The 18,069-nt window shown below is 37.6% G+C and overlaps 1 protein-coding gene across 2 annotated transcripts in view; it reads right to left on the reverse strand.

The window, feature by feature from the left end:
- rictor (rapamycin-insensitive companion of Tor) overlaps nucleotides 1-18,069 on the reverse strand; it is a 955,009-nt gene that overhangs the window by 24,993 nt on the left and 911,947 nt on the right. Inside the window, exon 31 of one of the 2 annotated variants that reach the window (XM_090406113.1) lies at nucleotides 16,102-16,240. In XM_090406113.1, coding sequence (XP_090262239.1) covers nucleotides 16,102-16,240 — 139 coding nt within the window. Of the gene's footprint in view, nucleotides 1-16,101; nucleotides 16,241-18,069 lie in introns of those variants that run through there. The other variant, XM_090406114.1, reaches the window with a different exon arrangement.

The raw sequence follows: 18,069 nt of genomic DNA on the forward strand, positions 1-18,069 counted from the left end.
AAACTGGACACCCTGAACAAACCACTCGTATACAAGATGGTAATACGCCCAGTCATCACTTACGCATCTCCTGCATGGAGCCACATCTCGCATACAAATATTCTAAAACTGCAGAGGATACAGAGCACATGCCTGAGAATGACCCTGGATGCCCCATGGTTCATTAGAAACTCTTAGATTCACAGAGAAGTCAACATTCCCTACATCACATCCTTCCTTCATGACCTAGCAGAAAAGTTCTTCACCAAGACAAGCAATGATCCAAACCTCCCCCCCCTGATCAGGCAAGCTTCAGATTACAATGAAGCAGAATTCTGCAAATACAAAAGACCCAAGTCAATTCTATGCTCAGCTGAACATAGCTAATCTCACTGCCCATCCAGGGCGAGCTTAAAGCTCAATAATTCTCCACTCAAAGAACTTCTCTCTCAGACAAAGGGGAATATGAAAAGCATATATGCTTCACCGATCAAACCAGTAATGTTCTACATTCTGCCTTAGTATCATCTTCCCGTTTGGTGGCCAGGATAAGAATAGTCCCAATGTAGCTCATGCATGTCATACGAGGTGACTAAAATGGGTATCCAGGGAGGGTAATGGATGTCAATGCTGTAGCCAATGAAGTTCTAACTGAGGCTCGGGTATTGCTGTTACCTTACTGCCATGATCAGAGCTTTATATATAGCTCAATAATACCCTATCCTTACACTGTCCTCTACAGATAATGGGGAATATGAAAAGCATTCTTGCTTCACCCATCTAGCCAGTCCTTTTTAAGGACTCAGTATCACCTCTGGGTCTGGCTCCACTCACAAGACCTCAATAAAAGCCAAAACTGGTCTGGATAGTGACCTGTCCCATAATGCATAGCATTATACATACCCATAAGGATGTGTGCTTTGCATTTTGGGATACTAAGGCAAGTGATGTGAAGTCATTAACTTATTTATGAGTTGCCATAGTCTTGATTATATTTCAGGCGCAAACTTTGTTTGCTTACACTTGGTTAAAGGATTAAACCAAGTATATAATTTCTCTAGAGAAAGAGATGTACTCGCAAGCAATAAAAGTGTATGAAAGTGAGATACTAAGATGTTGTTCCTTGCTTTCCCCTCAGATGTTAGATGTTATATAAGAACTACAGGAAGCAGTGAGTTTTTTGGAAACGGGACATTAATGACATGGGCATTAATGGCATTTGCAATGCCACTAATCCTTACAGGGGAACTCATTAGCCATATGATCTTGGATGGGCCAAAATCATTTGCCCATCATGCTGAAGCAGCAACCAATGCACACCAGAGGGTTCTCTTTCTGAATATCCACGAATTACAATGTAGACAAAATATAAGCAGAAAAGATAAGTATAAAAGGGAAGAATGAAAAGGACTAACTTGGAATTACTGGGAGTTTCTTCCAACACAACAGGTATCCTATATGGCAGTGTTTCAACTTCAGGTCTCTACTGTTCATAACCCCAGTAACTTAAATCCAGAACCACTTTCATTGACCTAACATCAGCTTATGACACAGTCTGGATCAGCAGCCTCCTCCTAAAGCTAGGAAATATTATAAGGTGCAAAAAACCTTCCAGCTTTTTGAATCCATTCTCTTCAACAGAAAGATCTGGTTCCATATTGGCGGAAAAAAGAGCAGGCCCAGATTCCTTCACAACGGTCTCCTACAGGGCTCTGTGTTATCCCCTTTACTCTTTAACATCTAAGTGTACGACTTACCACATACCAGCTCAAGCAAGTATATGTATGCTAATGACTAGCGATCCTACATCAATCTACTCCTTTGCCAACCTTGAACAAAGACCTGAACATCCTGGAAGAGTACTTCAAGCAGTGGTACTTGAAGCCAAATCCAACAAAAACTGTGTCTACAGTATTTCACCTGAACAATGCAGAGGCGAATCGACACCTCAACCTTTCTTTCTGTGGAAAAATGATAGAACAAAAGTCTCACCCAAAATACCTTGGAGTGAGCCTGGACAAAAGTCTAACTTATAAAAGGCACACCACCAACCTGTCCAACAAAATTAAAACGAGAAACAATATCATTTCAAGGACTTGCTAGAACAACCTGGGGTTGTGGTGCAGAAGTCCTAAGGTCGTCTGCACTAGCCCTCACATTCTCTGCAGCAGAATATTGTGTCCCTGTCTGGAAAGAAGTGCACACACACTAACATTATAGACACCCAGCTAAACTCTACCATGCCCACAATTAGTGGGACAGCGAGAAGCACCCCCTCTCTCCTGGCTGCCTGTTCTATCTAACATTGCTCCACCACACATACGGAGAAGACAAGCCACGATTAAGGAATTTAATAAAGCAATGAGCAACCCACTCCTGCCCCTACACTAGACTCTCATAAACCCACCTAGTCTTCGCCTCAAATCTAGAAAGCCTTCCTGGTCCATGGACGAACTCTCTTCAGCTGCGCAGCCATCAATATCTGACATATGGAGAGAATACTGGTCCAACAATCTCCCAACGAACGGCTTCCTGGTAGAAGATCCATGTGCTCTGCAGCCTGGTTTTGCTATTCCTAGGAAGATTTGGTCATCACTCAACAGGATCAGAACTAACCAGGGCAGATATAGCTACGTACTACATAAATGGAGGCTGTTAGACCACCCTTATTGTGATTGTTCTCCTGTGGCTCAGACGATTACTCATATTGTGAACGACTACCCAAGGCGCCAATTTCACGGTGGTGGTCTACAGGACATCCACAAGGTGATGGATAAGGCCTTGGATTGGCTTTCCAGACTGAACATTGACCTGTAGCTGTTCTGTATTCCTTTTTCCAAAAGAATAAATAAATTACCCCAGTGAACCTCATCTGCTTCCTGGTGGACAATTCACACCAATACAGCAGAATGCCTTGCACTTTAAAACCTTGTATTAAAATGGCAACCAAAACAATGTGTCCAAGTTAAAATTCCACTTCCAGAAGGCACTTGGTATCAGCATTGCTTTTTTATAACTCTGCCTAACTTTGCAACATAATGGACTATTGAATATCCCTAGGTAATCCACATGAAATATCATTAGCAAACAACATGAACAGCCAGTTACCCAACAACAGAATGTAGTTGCACATTGGCAGTTACCTTCCTTTTCTTTGGGAGATGTTTCTCCCCCCCTCCCCCCAACCTCTTGATACCTTTTAGACAAGCAATCTTCTATTCTTTTAACTATTATCCATTCCAAATCCGATGGACTTCTATGCCAACATTTCATACAGCAATCAATCAAATACTTTTGTGAAGCAAAAAAGTATAATTTTTTATTGCTATTCGAATGGGGGGTGACCATGAGGACAGCATGGCATCTCATGTCAACTAACATGAAAGACTGAATCCAATAGTGGCAGGGATAAAGATATTCAAGAAAATCTCTAGGAGGCAGACAATATTTGCTGGTAGTACTAAATGTACTGCATGTTTCCAACTTTTCCTGGTTGGGGTGACCTTAAAAAAAATACTACTAATAATAAAAAAAATAAATGAGCTACCCTTAATTAGCACCCACATTGATTACTTTTTCATAAAATACAAATAAATTGCTTGGACAAGACTGACTCTTCACAAAACTATGCTGACCATAGAGAATCCCATGCTTAATGATCCAATTCTGCATTACATTCCTTTGAGATTCTCTCTACTGCAAGAATTTCATTAAACAACCAGATTAAAGGTATAATCAACTCTTTTGCACATTCCCTCAAAACACATGGATATCTTCATCCAGCCACAACCTTATTAATGTATAGGTACACCCAAAGCCTTGTATATCTATGACTCATTCACTTCTACTTTGTATATTTGGCTTCCTTCTGGACAGAGAATGACTATCACTCACATTGGTGAAATATACTGACAGTGTGATCATTAAATAATTCCTCTATATCTTTGAAATATTGGTCAGTGTTGGAATTATGGCTTTCAGATAAAAGGAGGGGATATAACAATAAACATGACATGACTGTTCTGGAATAAAATCCAAGAGTAACGGCTGAACATAAACACTGTCCACAGCTGGTGGGTTAAGAAACACTGTACCAGAAAGTGACAGGTAAGGATAATTAAAAAATGTAAATTTAACATCATGAAAAATATTCTACTATGTGTAAAGGATGTTCACTTTGGTAAATATATATATATATATATATATATATATAGTGATAGAATCACAATTTAGTATTAGTATTAGCACTTTTCCAAAGCCAGATATTTACTTTCAAGTCTTTAATAAACTTCGTTTAATCCTTTATCCAGGTGTAAGCAAACAAAGTTTGTGCCTGAAAATATCTTCAGGACTGAGGTAAGGTAGTGCAATACCAGGCAACTCTGAGCAAAGGTGGACCAAGCTCTCATCACTCCTTGTCTCAGTATCTCCCATAATGCAAAGCGCATATCCTCGCAGACATGTATACTGCTATGCATTAAGGGAAGAGCCACTTCCAGACCAGTTTCAACCTTTATTGAGGTCTCGTCAGTGGGAGGAAGACCCAAAGCACGTGGAGATACTAAGGCAGAAGAAATAGGAGAGGTCATATGTACCTACAGGAGTTGCCAACAGGTGTACCACCTTATTTTCAAATTACTCTGAATTTAGAGAAAGATGTTGGAAGTTTATTTTTCACTTGGTTAGACTATAATAAATTTAGTTTAATCCTTTATCCAAGTGTAAGCAAACAAAGTTTGCACCTGAAAATATCTTCAGGACTGAGGTAAGGTAGTGCAACACCAGGCAACTCCAAGCAAAGGTAAACCAAGCTCTCATCACTCCTTGTCTCAGTATCTCCCATAACGCAAAGCACATCTCCTTGCAGACGTGTATACTGCTATGCATTAAGGGAAAGGCCACTACCCAGACCGGTTTCAACCTTCATTGAGGTCTCATCAGTGGGAGGCAGATCCACACATGGCGATACTAACGACAATTGACATTTACGACTTTAGGGGTGAAGCAAGATGCTTTTCATATTTCTCGCTATCTGTTGTGGTTACAGTGAAGGTAAAATTCATGAGCAGTTTGCTCGCCCTGATTGGGCATGGAGATTATGCATCGCTATAGGAGGTTAAAATAGCTTTCGGCCTTCTATGTTTGAATATGTCCGTTGCCTCGTATGCTGCAGCTTGAACCAAATTGTTGGGGTGCATAGACATCTTTAGGAAGAACTTAAATGCTAAAGATTGTAGGAAAGAGAAAATATAGGGAATGTTTGTATCTCTATGAAGTTGATTGTTTCTAACATACCATGGGGCATTCAGAATCATTCTCAAGCACTTGTTCTGAACTTGTTGTATTTTGATAATGTTAGTATTAGAGGTGCGACTCCAGTCTGGAGACATGTAGGTGATGATGATAGGACGAATCGTCATCTGGTATAGCTGCAATTTGATTCTGTTACTTAGCCTGCTATTTCTATTAATTAGCGGATAGATCTGAGCGATGGCTTTAGATGCCTTTGCGCACGCAGACTTGATGTCTTGGTTGAAAGTTAGCTTTTTGTTGAGAATTACACCCAGGTATTTTGTTTCTCTCTGCCAGGGAATTTTAGTATTGAATAGTAATACATCTCCTGCAGGAGATATTGGCCTTTTCGAGAAAAGAATGGCTGAACTTTTTTGGAGGTTGACTTCCAATCTCCATTTGGAGAACCTCCCGCTTTAGAAGGTTTTCTTGAAGCTTTTTGGTAATGAAATGGGTGGGAGAGATCTGGTTAGTATTGCTGTATCGTCCACATACAGGGCCAAGATGGAAGATATCGGATTGTGCAGGATGTCCGACATATATATATATAGAAAACAGCAATGGCGCTAGTAGGGATCCCTGCAGCTATCCAGCAAAGATATGCTGGTGGGATGAAGTGGAACCATTAATTTTGACTTGTATTGATCTATTCTGAAGATATGAACGGATTAGATGAACCATTTTTGGTGAGATAACGGCTGAGATAAGTTTGTGTAGGAGTCCGAAATGCCAGAATTTGTCAAATGCTTCGGATAGGTCTAGAAAAACAGCTCCTGTGCACTGGTGATGTATTCCACAATTCTGTGGAATTGCTGGGTAGTACTGTGGTGTTACCGAAAACCGAACTGTTCTTTAGGGAGGATGTTTAGATCATTTATTGAGGTTCGTGAGAGTCGTGAGAGGATGACCTTCTCCACAACCTTACTCAGCTTGGAGATGAGACTGATTGGACGATAATTTTGCGGTTGGTGTGGGTCCTTGCCTGGCTTATGTATAGGGATTACATCAGCCAGTTTCCAGGTGGAAGGAAAATAGTGAAATCTTAAGATTGCATTTATTATAATGGTCAGGTGCACTACAGCTTTTCGAGGCAACAGCTTGATCACCCTGTTTGAAATGCCATCTGGTTCAGGAGCTTTTTTGTTCTTTAAGTTTTTAATAATATTATATATTTCACCAGGTGATGTGGGTACAATGTGGTCAGTACTGGTATCAGGAAATGTGAGTGTCTGACCTGTCTGTGAATTTTGTATATATGATTGAAGTCTAGATTTCCATATGCAGGTTTGCACTGCTCTTCCAAATTTCTTGCTATGGCCTCTGCCGTGTCTGCATCAGTGTGTACAAGGCCCTGGTATTGGAGGAAGAGATTTGCCTTTGTTTTTGATATTTCTTAGTAATTTCCAGACAGAGTGATCAGTAGGTGAGATAGAGGCTAACTTTTCTTCCCATAGACGGTCTAAGCCTTGAGTGCATCTCTCACAGCTCCAGTAAGTCTGTTTAGATTTGTTTTATCTTGTGGCGCACGAGTGTTATGAAATCTTTTCCTGGCTCTGTTTTTTTCCCTGATCAAGTTCATAATGTCTTCAGGCAGACGACCAGGCTTGTGGACAGATTTGTAGAAGGTGGCTACTGTTATGGTGGAGTTAATTAGTTGGGAGAGGCTTGTAACTGCAGATTCTATGTCTTCTTTTGTACGTATGTGAGGAACAGGGTCAATACTATCCCTGAGCACTTCCGACAATCTTTCTCATGATATATAGGAGTGAGGGGGGGAAGGAGACAGGTATTCTTGTCTTCCCATCTGAAGTAGTATTGGGTTGTGATCAGATGACAACTCATTTAATGATCTTAGGCTGCATTGAAGATTAATGTCCCACAGGATAGCTACATCCAGGACGTCTGCAGTTTCAAATGTACTAAGATGAGTTAGTTCGGTGGGGCCTGTCACAACAGCATTGTGTGATCCTATGAAGTTGGAAAGGATGCAACTGTTCTTGTTGGTGGATCTGCAGTTTCATGCAGGGTGCTTGGAGTTCATATCCCCGGCTATAATGGTGGGTTCTCTGACACATAAGATATGGCATTTAGGTCAGAGTGTAATAGAATTTTTAGGGGTGGGTTGTAAGCAGAGCAGATTTTCAGTCTGCCAGCCGAGCTGGTGAACGCCTCCATGCCTGTGATCTCGAGATTAGTGGTTGGAGGGTTGTTCACAGAATTGTGCTTGATGTAGTTTTTAATGAAGATGGCAGTGCCATCACCTCTGTAGACCAATCTGTCATTTCTGTATAGGTGGTAACCCATTATTTTAGGGTTATCTGAGGGTCTTAGATGAGATTCGCTGATTAATATAACATCTGGTTGATATCTGTTAGTGAAGTCTTGAAGCTCCAGAATTTTGTTTCTTAGGCAATTTGCATTCCATGCAATGATCTGCAAAGAGGCTGGAATAAGTTTGTTTCTATTCATCAATTAGTGCTGTGAGGATGACCTGTATTTCACGGAGAAATCTTTTGGTGGAGGTTGCTGAAGTCTTGTAGCATGTTGGCTAGAGAGGCTGTAATAACAGCTGTTAGGATTGTAGATGCTGATTTGTTTGTACGGGCCACATCAGCATAACTTATTGTTTGCTTTTGGTTCACTCTATCTTTGAAGGTTTCTGACTGTGGATGCTGAATGCTTCCCTTGTAGTTGGCAGGATGGAGGCCACCGCAGTTGGCACATTTATCCAGGGTTGTTTTTGGCTTTGTGCAGATATTCGTTGGGTGGCTGTCCCTGCATTTCAAACATTTGACACCTATGGCACTCCCAGAAGATGCCCTTTTTTGGAGTGGCTCTGGTGCGACAATGAGCCCACAGATTGTTTTCAAGTTGTAGATATTTTTATATATGTTACGGATCACTACGAGGACTAACAGCATGGGAGATTTGTTGTATCTGTACATTCTGCTGACCTTAACAGGAGGTAGATCCTGCAAATTAAGATCAGCAACTATATCAATGTCTTCACAGATGCCACGGAGGACCACTTTTAAATTTTTCTCCGAGCTGAGCGAAAAGGTATGATAATGTATACCTCTATTGTCTATTTCTTTTGTTAGTCGCCTGTATTCTATCACCGTTGTAGGATATATCTTTATTCCTTCATCCACATTTTTGGCCTTTACATGGCCACTGTGTAGGTTGGACATTGTTGATCTTAAAGCTGCCCATCTCTGCTTCTCTCGTAATATAATCAGAAGCACCTTTTCTCTGGGAGAAGCAGTGGAGTCCGAAACTTGATCATGTTGTCATTGAGTGGTTTATCTGTTGTTCTCTGCTTTTTACATAAGCGGACTTCATGAAAATCAGAAATAGTGGGGTTTGCCGATTCCGACTGATCTTCCATAATCTCGGCGTCAATATCTGTGACACTCACCGGGGAAAATGTATCATAAAGTTTCACCTTTCCTGGCCAATCTTTGTTGAGCAGCTCGCCCAGTCTGATAAATTCCTGATATACTTCTTCAAACGTTGTCTCATTTGGCTGCTGTTCTATTAAAAAAAAAAAAAAACCCGTTTACCGTGCAGTTGTAGTCTTACCAGCACTGCTGCAACTGTTTTGGTAAGAGCACTGATTCAAAATTGCATGATCTTCAAAACATATAATAAATGCAAACCAAAACTCAAAGCATCGGGCTCATCATTCTCAAGATACTAAGGCAGAAGCAATAGGAGAGGTCATATTTACCTATAGGAGTTGCCAACAGGTGTACCACCTTATTATTAAATTACTCTGAATTTAAAGAAAGATGTCGAAAATTTATTTTTAACTTGGCTAGACTATAATAAATTTAATTTAATCCTTTATCCAAGTGTAAGCAAATAAAGTTTGCGCCTGAAAATATCTTCAGGAGTGAGGTAAGGTAGTGTAACACCAGGCAACTCCGAGCAAAGGTGGATCAAGTTCTCATCACTCCTTGTCTCAGTATCTCCCATAATGCAAAGCACATCTCCTTGCGGGCATGTATACTGCTATGCATTAAGGAAAGGGCCACTACCCAGACCGATTTCAACCTTTGGCAGACCCAAACGTGGAGATACTAAGGCAGAAGCAATAGGAGAGGTCATTGCACTACCTTACCTCAGTCCTGAAGATATTTTCAGGTGCAAACTTTGTTTGCTTACACTTGGATAAAGGATTAAACTAAATTTATTATAGTCTAACCAAGTGAAAAATAAACTTCCAACATCTTTCTCTAAATCCAGAGTAATTCAATAATAAGGTGGTACACCTGTTGGCAACTCCTATAGGTAAATATGACCTCTCCTATTGCTTCTGCCTTAGTATCTCCACGATTGGGTCTGCCTCCCACTGACGAAATCTCAATAAAGGTTGAAACCGGTCTGGGAGTGACCCTTCCCTTAATGCATAGCAGTATACATGTCCGCAAGGAGATGTGCTTTGAGTTATCGGAGATACTGAGACAAGGAGTGATGAGAGCTTGGTTTACCTTTGCTCGGAGTTGCACTACCTTACCTCAGTCCTCAAGATATTTTCAGGCGCAAACTTTGTTTGCTTACACTTGGATAAAGGATTAAACTAAATTTATTACAGTCTAGCCATGTGAAAAATAAACTTCCAACAACTTTCAAGTCTTAATGGTAGCAATGCTCACAGGACAATCTTTGTAAATAAAAAATATAACAGAAGATGTGGAAATTGCTTACCACCCTTACATGTAACTGGCTTTAAAAATTTAAAAAAAAAACTTCTATTTTAATACAAGTTTGTGTTCTGTCTGTATGTTCCATTAGATGGAACATAAGAGAACAAAACTAATACAATATGGAAAAATAATTAACTATTTACTGGCATAAAATTATGGCTCATGATTCAGAGACATCATCATCATCATCATTCATAATATCTACCTTAAAAGAGTGTACAGGACACCACAATGGTACTACTTCATGTGAATTTTACATCATTACTGACCTCTAATCAACAATTCTCCTTCAAATTAGTCTCTGTCAGGATTTCAGTATTGGCAGATCATATATTTTAGCATCTGAAGTACTTCTAAATGCATCAATCCGCCTGGATCTTGATCTTTTCTACAATCAAAAACCCGTTTTGCCAACCTTTCGAATCTCATTCAGTTTCAAGGACATGCCACCTTAGATTAGCTTTGCTCATGCATTCCTGAATGCTAACAATGGTAAGTGCCTTTTTAATATTGTGGATTTTTCTCAGAACTCATATATATGTAGTCTGTTAAATCTCTCTGTAAAAAAAATTATGCAAAATGTTGTCCTAGACTAAACATTTTGTTTTTCACAAATTTGTTCATCTCTTTACACATACGTGTTTTTGCACCAAGTGGTAAGTACATTTTACAAGAGTTCAATCCGATTGTCTATTATTTTCAGAATCTAGGAAATGAATCCGGACCAAATAAAGAAAGATATTTAATGAAACTGAAAACTATATCACATGGTACATATAATTAAATTAATAACTACAAAATTATTTGGATTGAAGGCCTTCTAAATAGAAACTATAATTTTGAGATCTCTGTATCTTTAGACTTCATTCTCTCACTGACTCATTTTATTATTAGTTTGTTTTACATGAGCTTAATAATCAGTCTACTAGATGAACATTTTGTTTTTCATGCACAAACAATAAATGTTCATTTGAGTCAGTTCTTTATCAGGCCTTTCTCAAAATATAAAAATTCTTATCAACTTCTCTGGGACTATGAAGTGTTTCCTTATTTAGCACTTATTGTTCCATTCATCCTCACTGTTACACTGAATATAAATTATCAGGTTCTTTTACTACATTATAAACAAAACTGTATCAGAGTACAGCTCTTCATTAAAGCCACTTTATAGTTTCAGATTTCTTTAATTACATCACTTGCTCCAATAACAGTTATCACAGGCATCCTTGAGACAGAAAACAAAACTTTCATTCTTCGTTTCTTCAAAGAAGAAACGCAGAATGAAAGTGATAACAGCCAACCAGAAGTAAGTGATAACAGGAGTCACCAACTGCCTTCGGTGAACAGTCATGTGATCAAACTATCTAATCCCGCCCTGAACAATGATGAATTGTTGCTACTTAGCAAAGGCTTAAACTTTGTGGCACCCAGGACAATTAACAAATTAGATTTTATATACCATACTGAAAGAAGCTTAAGATTTTCTCCCAACCACCATAGCTGATAAAATATGTTTGGAAACCTCAAACATTTTAAATTTAAATAATACAAAAAATACAAAAACAATAACTAGCAAACTAATGAAATCTGAATTGGCAGCTGCGAAATTGCTAAAATCAAATTCGGACATCATAATCACTTGAGCTGATAAAAACAGTGCCACAGTTATTTTAAACTGAACAACATATTTAGAAAAATTGAATCAATTAGTCTCAGACAACAGCACCTATCAACTTGTTAACGGATAAAATCGGATAAAAAAAAAGAGGAAAAGTTACTTACATCAGTCATTTCTTGGCCCGAAGATAAAGTTAAAAAATTACTTTCGCACTATACTCGTTCCCCGATAATTTATGGTTTACCCAAGATTCACAAACAGAATGTACCACTCTGGCTGATAGTTGAAGGTATAGACAGCTCCAATTATCATCTAGCCAAGAAACTAGTGTCAACACTCAATGGGTTGGTAATCATTACCCCTTCTATATTAAAAACACATGACACTTCAAATCAAATACATCACACTGGAAAAAAGGTGATTTATTAGTTAGTTTTGACGTCTCTGCCTCTTCACAGAATTGTCATTGCCAATCAATGACACAATTCTTCTTTTACAGGATAAATTCCCTCCCAATATCACAGCGCTCATTGCACATGTACTACGTTCTGGCTATTTTGTGTGGCGAAACACTTTCTACCTACAAAAAGAAGGCACAGCCATGGACTCACCATTATTCCCCCCCCCAATTGCTAACTTTTATATGGAAGCTTTTGAGCAATGTGCTCTAGATTCCTCCCCTTTAAAACCAATAATCTGGCTTAGATACATTGATGATGTTGTCGCCATCTGGTGCCATGACTGCCAGACATTACACTTTCCTCAGCCACAAAACCCAAACAACAGAAACACATACAATTCACAACTGAGATTGAAAGGCAGAACACACTTCTGTTTCTAGATATACTTGTTGCATGTCTTCCTTCTGGCAGTCTTTCCTTCACTGTTTACAAGAAGCCTACACATACTGGCTAATATATACACATAAACTCCTACTACCACCCAACACAAAAACTAAGGCTTTGAAGATTTGCTCCAAATGAACAAGCACTTAAAAATGCATTAAAAGTTATCAGCAATATCTTCCTGAAAAATGGCTACAGCCAAAATACTATCAACAAAATTCTTCACAAAACCTCACTTAAAAACAAAAAAAAACTAGATTACAATAAAACTATAACCATTCCATACATTAAACAGATAGATAAAATAAACAGAATACTACAGAAATAAATACAACCTTAAAGCCACCTTTAAACTTCCTGCAAAATTAAAGAACTTACTCAACTCATCCAAGGATCCACTTCCTCTGCTGGCCCACCCTGGAGTATACATTCATTGCACCTGTAATTTGCCCTATATAGGAGAACAGGATGCACAATTCCTATCCGAAAAAAGGAACATAAATGGCACATTAAATTTAATAACTATGGTAAAGCTGGCCTTTCTGATCATATCCTGAATACTCTACATAGAATTAACTGGAAAGGCACCTGTTGTTTACATCACACCAAAATGTGGTATGAATGTAAATTTAAGGAGGTCTGTGAAATTCTTATCAACCACCCTAATCTTAACAATAATGATGGCCTAAAAATCCCAAGAATATGGAAGGCACATATTCTACCCACATAATCTTTCTGCATAAGAGTTAATTATAAATAGGCCTGTAAGTAATCCAGGATCTTAACACTAATATAATAATATAACTCTCATGTTAAATAAGGACATCACTTTTGCTGTAATAAAACTATCTATGTAAAATTATTCTCTGATGTTGTCATAAATATAATATAGCTTTAATGTAGTTATTTAATTTTATTTTTATTTTTTCACTACAGGTCAGGCCAATAGAATAACTGTTGATCAAATCATTGTCTCTTTGGCATACTGTGCGAAATGTAATATAGCTTGTCATTGTATATATATGTGTGTACTCCAGATGATGACCTTAATATGAAGGTTGAAATGTTGGGAAATTAAAATAATTATTTCTAACATGAAATGAATGCTGGCCCATCTTCGTTTGTCCAGTTAGATACTTACTACGAGGATGTGCACTACAAGAAAGCGAGGATTGTACATTAGGTCAGAAGTTCCAGTAATTTCTTTCTTCTACTTATTTAAAAGGCTATCATCTCAGATAACTGAACTGGGGGGCTTCTGACCTAATGTCATACATACATACATGAAAAAAATTCAACAGCAATGTTCTGGTAAGGTAAGGTAACATGTCCAATTATTTCTAGTTTTAATTTTGATTCTAAGAATAACTGACCGCTGTTACCTTACTAAAGCATTAGTGTTGCATCACATTTTTACCTACTCATCACTATGTATTATTAAAACACTTAAGGAATTGAACAACGTAGTTAAGGATATAAATTAAATTATACTTTAATAAATATTTTCCGATATTTCGGCAATGTCACATTGCCATCTTCTAAAGGAACTTACAAAAAAAGCACGTGCACGTAGGCACTACAACACACAGTAACTGGGAATGAAGAGATGAAGCTATTGTTCTCCTAAAAGTCCTGATAGCGCCCTCTAGTGGGCTAAGTAGGTGTTCTTGGCCATTGGGCTGAAGGTCTGCTGATGTAAGCCTCCCAAATTTGGGGCAGTCGCATACAACCAAATTTGTTGAGGTTTGGAGAATTTCTTAGGGCTGAGGCTGATTCCATAAATAGTCTTTCGAATTTGTATTTGCTACGGTGTATTACTGTAGCTTTCTTTCACCGTATTTTGTGGCATGTATCCAGAGCATGGTCTGCAAGACCAGAATGGCTGTACTTGTGAAACCGGAATTTGTATTTGCTATGGTGTATTACTGTAGCTTTCTTCCACCATATTCTGTGGCGTGTAATTTGTATTTGCTACGGTGTATTACTGTAGCTTTCTTGCCACCGTAAAACTTTTTCTTCCACACAAATTCGAAAGACTATGGAATCAGCCTCAGCCCTAAGAAATTCTCCAAACCTCAACAAATTTGGTTGTATGCGACTGCCCCAAATTTGGGAGGTTTACGTCAGCAGACCTTCAGCTCAACGGCCAAGAACACCTACTTAGCCCGCTAGAGGGCACCATCAGGACTTTTAGGAGAACAATAGCTTCATCTCTTCATTCCCAGTTACTGTGTTTGTAGTGCCTACGTGCACGTGCTTTTTTTGTAAGTTCCTTTAGAAGATGGCAATGTGACATTGCCGAAATATCGGAAAATATTTATTAAAGTATAATTTAATTTATATCCTTAACTACGTTGTTCCATTCCTTAAGTGTTTTAATAATGCATAACCAACGTATAAGTCTGTCTACGAGAATCATCACTATGTATGTTCCCATTCTGAAACATAACACAGTAATGGATATGCACTCGTTTTATAATAGAGAATACACTTTTTTTTTTTCTTAACTAGGAGAAGAATTTAATTTTTTAAATTTGAAGGTATAAAAAAATCATTAAATGATATATAAATATGCTTAAAATATACTGTACAGCAATGGAAAAAATATATTTGAACATGAAAGAACAACTGTTAAATTCAAGGCAAATGTAGAATAGCACTTCCTTTCCAATGGAGCATGGAATGAACAGGGGTGCAAATTATCACCAAACATTATTTAACTGTTTCCTCGAATATGTCAATAATGAAGCCCTGGAGAGCTGTGATATTGAAGCGACAATAGGAAGAAGAAGAATAAACCATCTAAAGTTTGCCAACAATACTGATCTCCTAGCAGAAAACAAATCAGATCTTCAGGAAATCAACACAAAGTTAGTTAGATAATACTTTTAAAAAATATGGCTTAATTATAAGTACCCAAAACAATGACAAATATCTGTGCTTCTGACCAAGAAAGAAGTGATGTGGAAGAAACTGAAAATATCCTACTTGAGGATACACCTGTAGAAGAAGTTGATCAGTTTATATCTTTATATAGTTTATACCTTGGCAATATCTTTAATAAAGATGGAAGACCAAGGCAGGATATTAGAACAAAAATTGCAAAAGCAACAACAGCACTCCAAAAACTAAAGCTACTATAAACGGATAACAATCTTACAATTACAAACAGATTATGCCTTATTGACACATTAGTTAATTCAGTATTTCTATATGGAAGTGAAACTTGGAACCTCCTAAAAGAAGATGAAAAGAGGTTGCTGGCATTTGAAATGAGCTGGTATAGATGACTCCTAAAAATATCATACACTGATTATGTCACAAATTTTGAAATAAAACAAAGAATTAGTTCTTTGCATGTTCAAGAGATAACATCATAACTAAGATTTGAAGGAAACAAATCATCTGGCTTGGTCATATCAGCAAATCTAACAGTCTCCCAATGTAAGTTCTTGAAGGACTTATTCCAGGAACTCGAAAAAGAGGCAGATCTAGAATAAACCGGAGAGACAATATAACAAGTTGTGAAGTGCTTCACTTACAGAGCTAAAAGCAAAGTGTCAATCAACGACTGAGTGTAAGATTTCTGTGAGAAGGACTATGGGAAGAAAAAGAAGACTGAGTTTATATAGTGTTGAGTATTTACCATATTTCTTACCTCACGAAATGTCATATCCAAAAACAATTCTTGCAGAAATCTGCGTGCCATTAGGCGAAAGTTGTAACATGCCATGTAAAGAGAAACTTCTGTGTACAGACAGATGTCTTGAAAGGCATTTGGAAACCTCTGTTTCAAACTACAAAAAAAAAAATAAATAAATAAAATAAATAAATAAATAAAACTAATAAATAAAATAAATAAATAAACAAATAAAAAAGTTACAGAATGTTTTAAACACAGTGCAACAAAAAAAAAAAAATTTTTCCCCTGTTCATAGCCAGTTAAATATATTTTTTAATTAAAAAAAATGTTTTTTTCAGTGCATTTTTCTAATATGAAAGATATATTTTGCAGAAAAATTTAATACTATTTCAAGTCACCATGGAGTCAGTATTATTAATATTATTATTATTATATTTTGATAAGGTTCACTATAACAACACTTCCTTTCTACAGTGTTATACCTTTCCTTCACTCAATCAAAAATCAGCACATTAAATAAACTGATCCTTTCCCAATTTATTCATTCCATAGTCCACCACTCAATATGAAAACATCTACTGTTTTAAGGTCGAGTGGCGAGTTATGGAATATCTTATCAAAACAGAATTATAAAACCTTCATGAATGTTGATCTCCCACAACCTGCTGTCCTGTGAAATCTCTCCCTTTATGCTCTCTTCACCAAAAGTCCACTCAGTAATTCATATAAAAAAAAAAAAACTTAAATAAGAAATTTAAACAAAACATATTTGATACATGGATGCATTCAGTGTTTTGTCCAGTTAACTAAAGAAAAGGAAAGCAAGGGACTTGGAGTAGTTCTGAAAGGAGTATCTGATACTTGAAATATATTATCAAAGGAATTTTTTTTTGTTTAATCAGCCCCCCCCCCCTTTCCAAACACACAAGAGGTACCAACACCTATTACACAACAGTGCCATATGAGGAAAAGTATAACAAGTCTTCTTATTCCTTTATCTTCAGTTAGCAATTCATATTTCCTCACTCAAACTTGTCAAAAGTGAGATAGTAAGTGAGAAAAGGCAAAATATGAAGGATAGGTGTGTTAGAAGAAAGATAACACAAAACAAGTGGTATGGAATTACACACTGGTGTCCAAAACCTAAGGATGAACACTATTTCTGAAGATTACAACCAGAAATTCAGATGAATCAGCTTGTAGCAATTTGTATAACTGACAATTTCGAGTAAAAATCAGGTATACATTCAAATTTTTGAATCATGTGCAAAGGGGTCATGTTGTAGTACTCAACAGGATAAAAGGCAAATGGCTGTGATAAGCGAATTGTGTTTGAAGGAAGCTGTTTTTGTGAAGGAATAAAGTTGCAAAACTTGGATGTCCTGTAATGTATCAAAAACATCATCTAGATGATTTCATGCAGAGAAGTATTACTGGAAAGCTTGAAGGCTGCAGAATTACTGACATTACCAGAGAGATTGGAATCTAACATAACGTTGTATCTAGGCTCTGGGCAGCATTTCAAACCAATGGAATGTGTTCCAGACGTTTGCCCTTGCTTAATCACAGAGCATGAAGATAGCTTTTTTGGTTATAATAGCAAAACATAATCAACACACCACAGCAGGTGAGCTCCATTCAAGGACAGGTATGTGGATATCTTGACAAACTGTGACAAGTAGGCCTATATTCCCAAAATTCATCCTCAGCTCATCATAGAGTATGTTTTCATGGTGTTGCATCTATAAAAATTGGACAAGACACAAATGGGCTAATATACTCTTTACAGATGAGAACCATTTTAATCTTTTTCCTTCGATTCTATTTGACACTTGATCTGGCACGAAAGTGGTACTGCATACCATTGCAAGAATGTTCTTGAAAGGGATAGACACAATGGTGCTGGGGTCATGGTTTGGGGGAGTGGTGGAAAAAAGGACTATGACTGGTAAGCGATATTGCAATGAAGTTCTTCAATGCCAT

Source organism: Typopeltis vanoorti, chromosome 16 (genome assembly GCF_054136105.1).
Source record: "Typopeltis vanoorti isolate ZY-2024b chromosome 16, IOZ_Tvanoo_1.0, whole genome shotgun sequence".
Classification (NCBI taxonomy): Eukaryota; Metazoa; Arthropoda; class Arachnida; order Uropygi; family Thelyphonidae; genus Typopeltis; species Typopeltis vanoorti.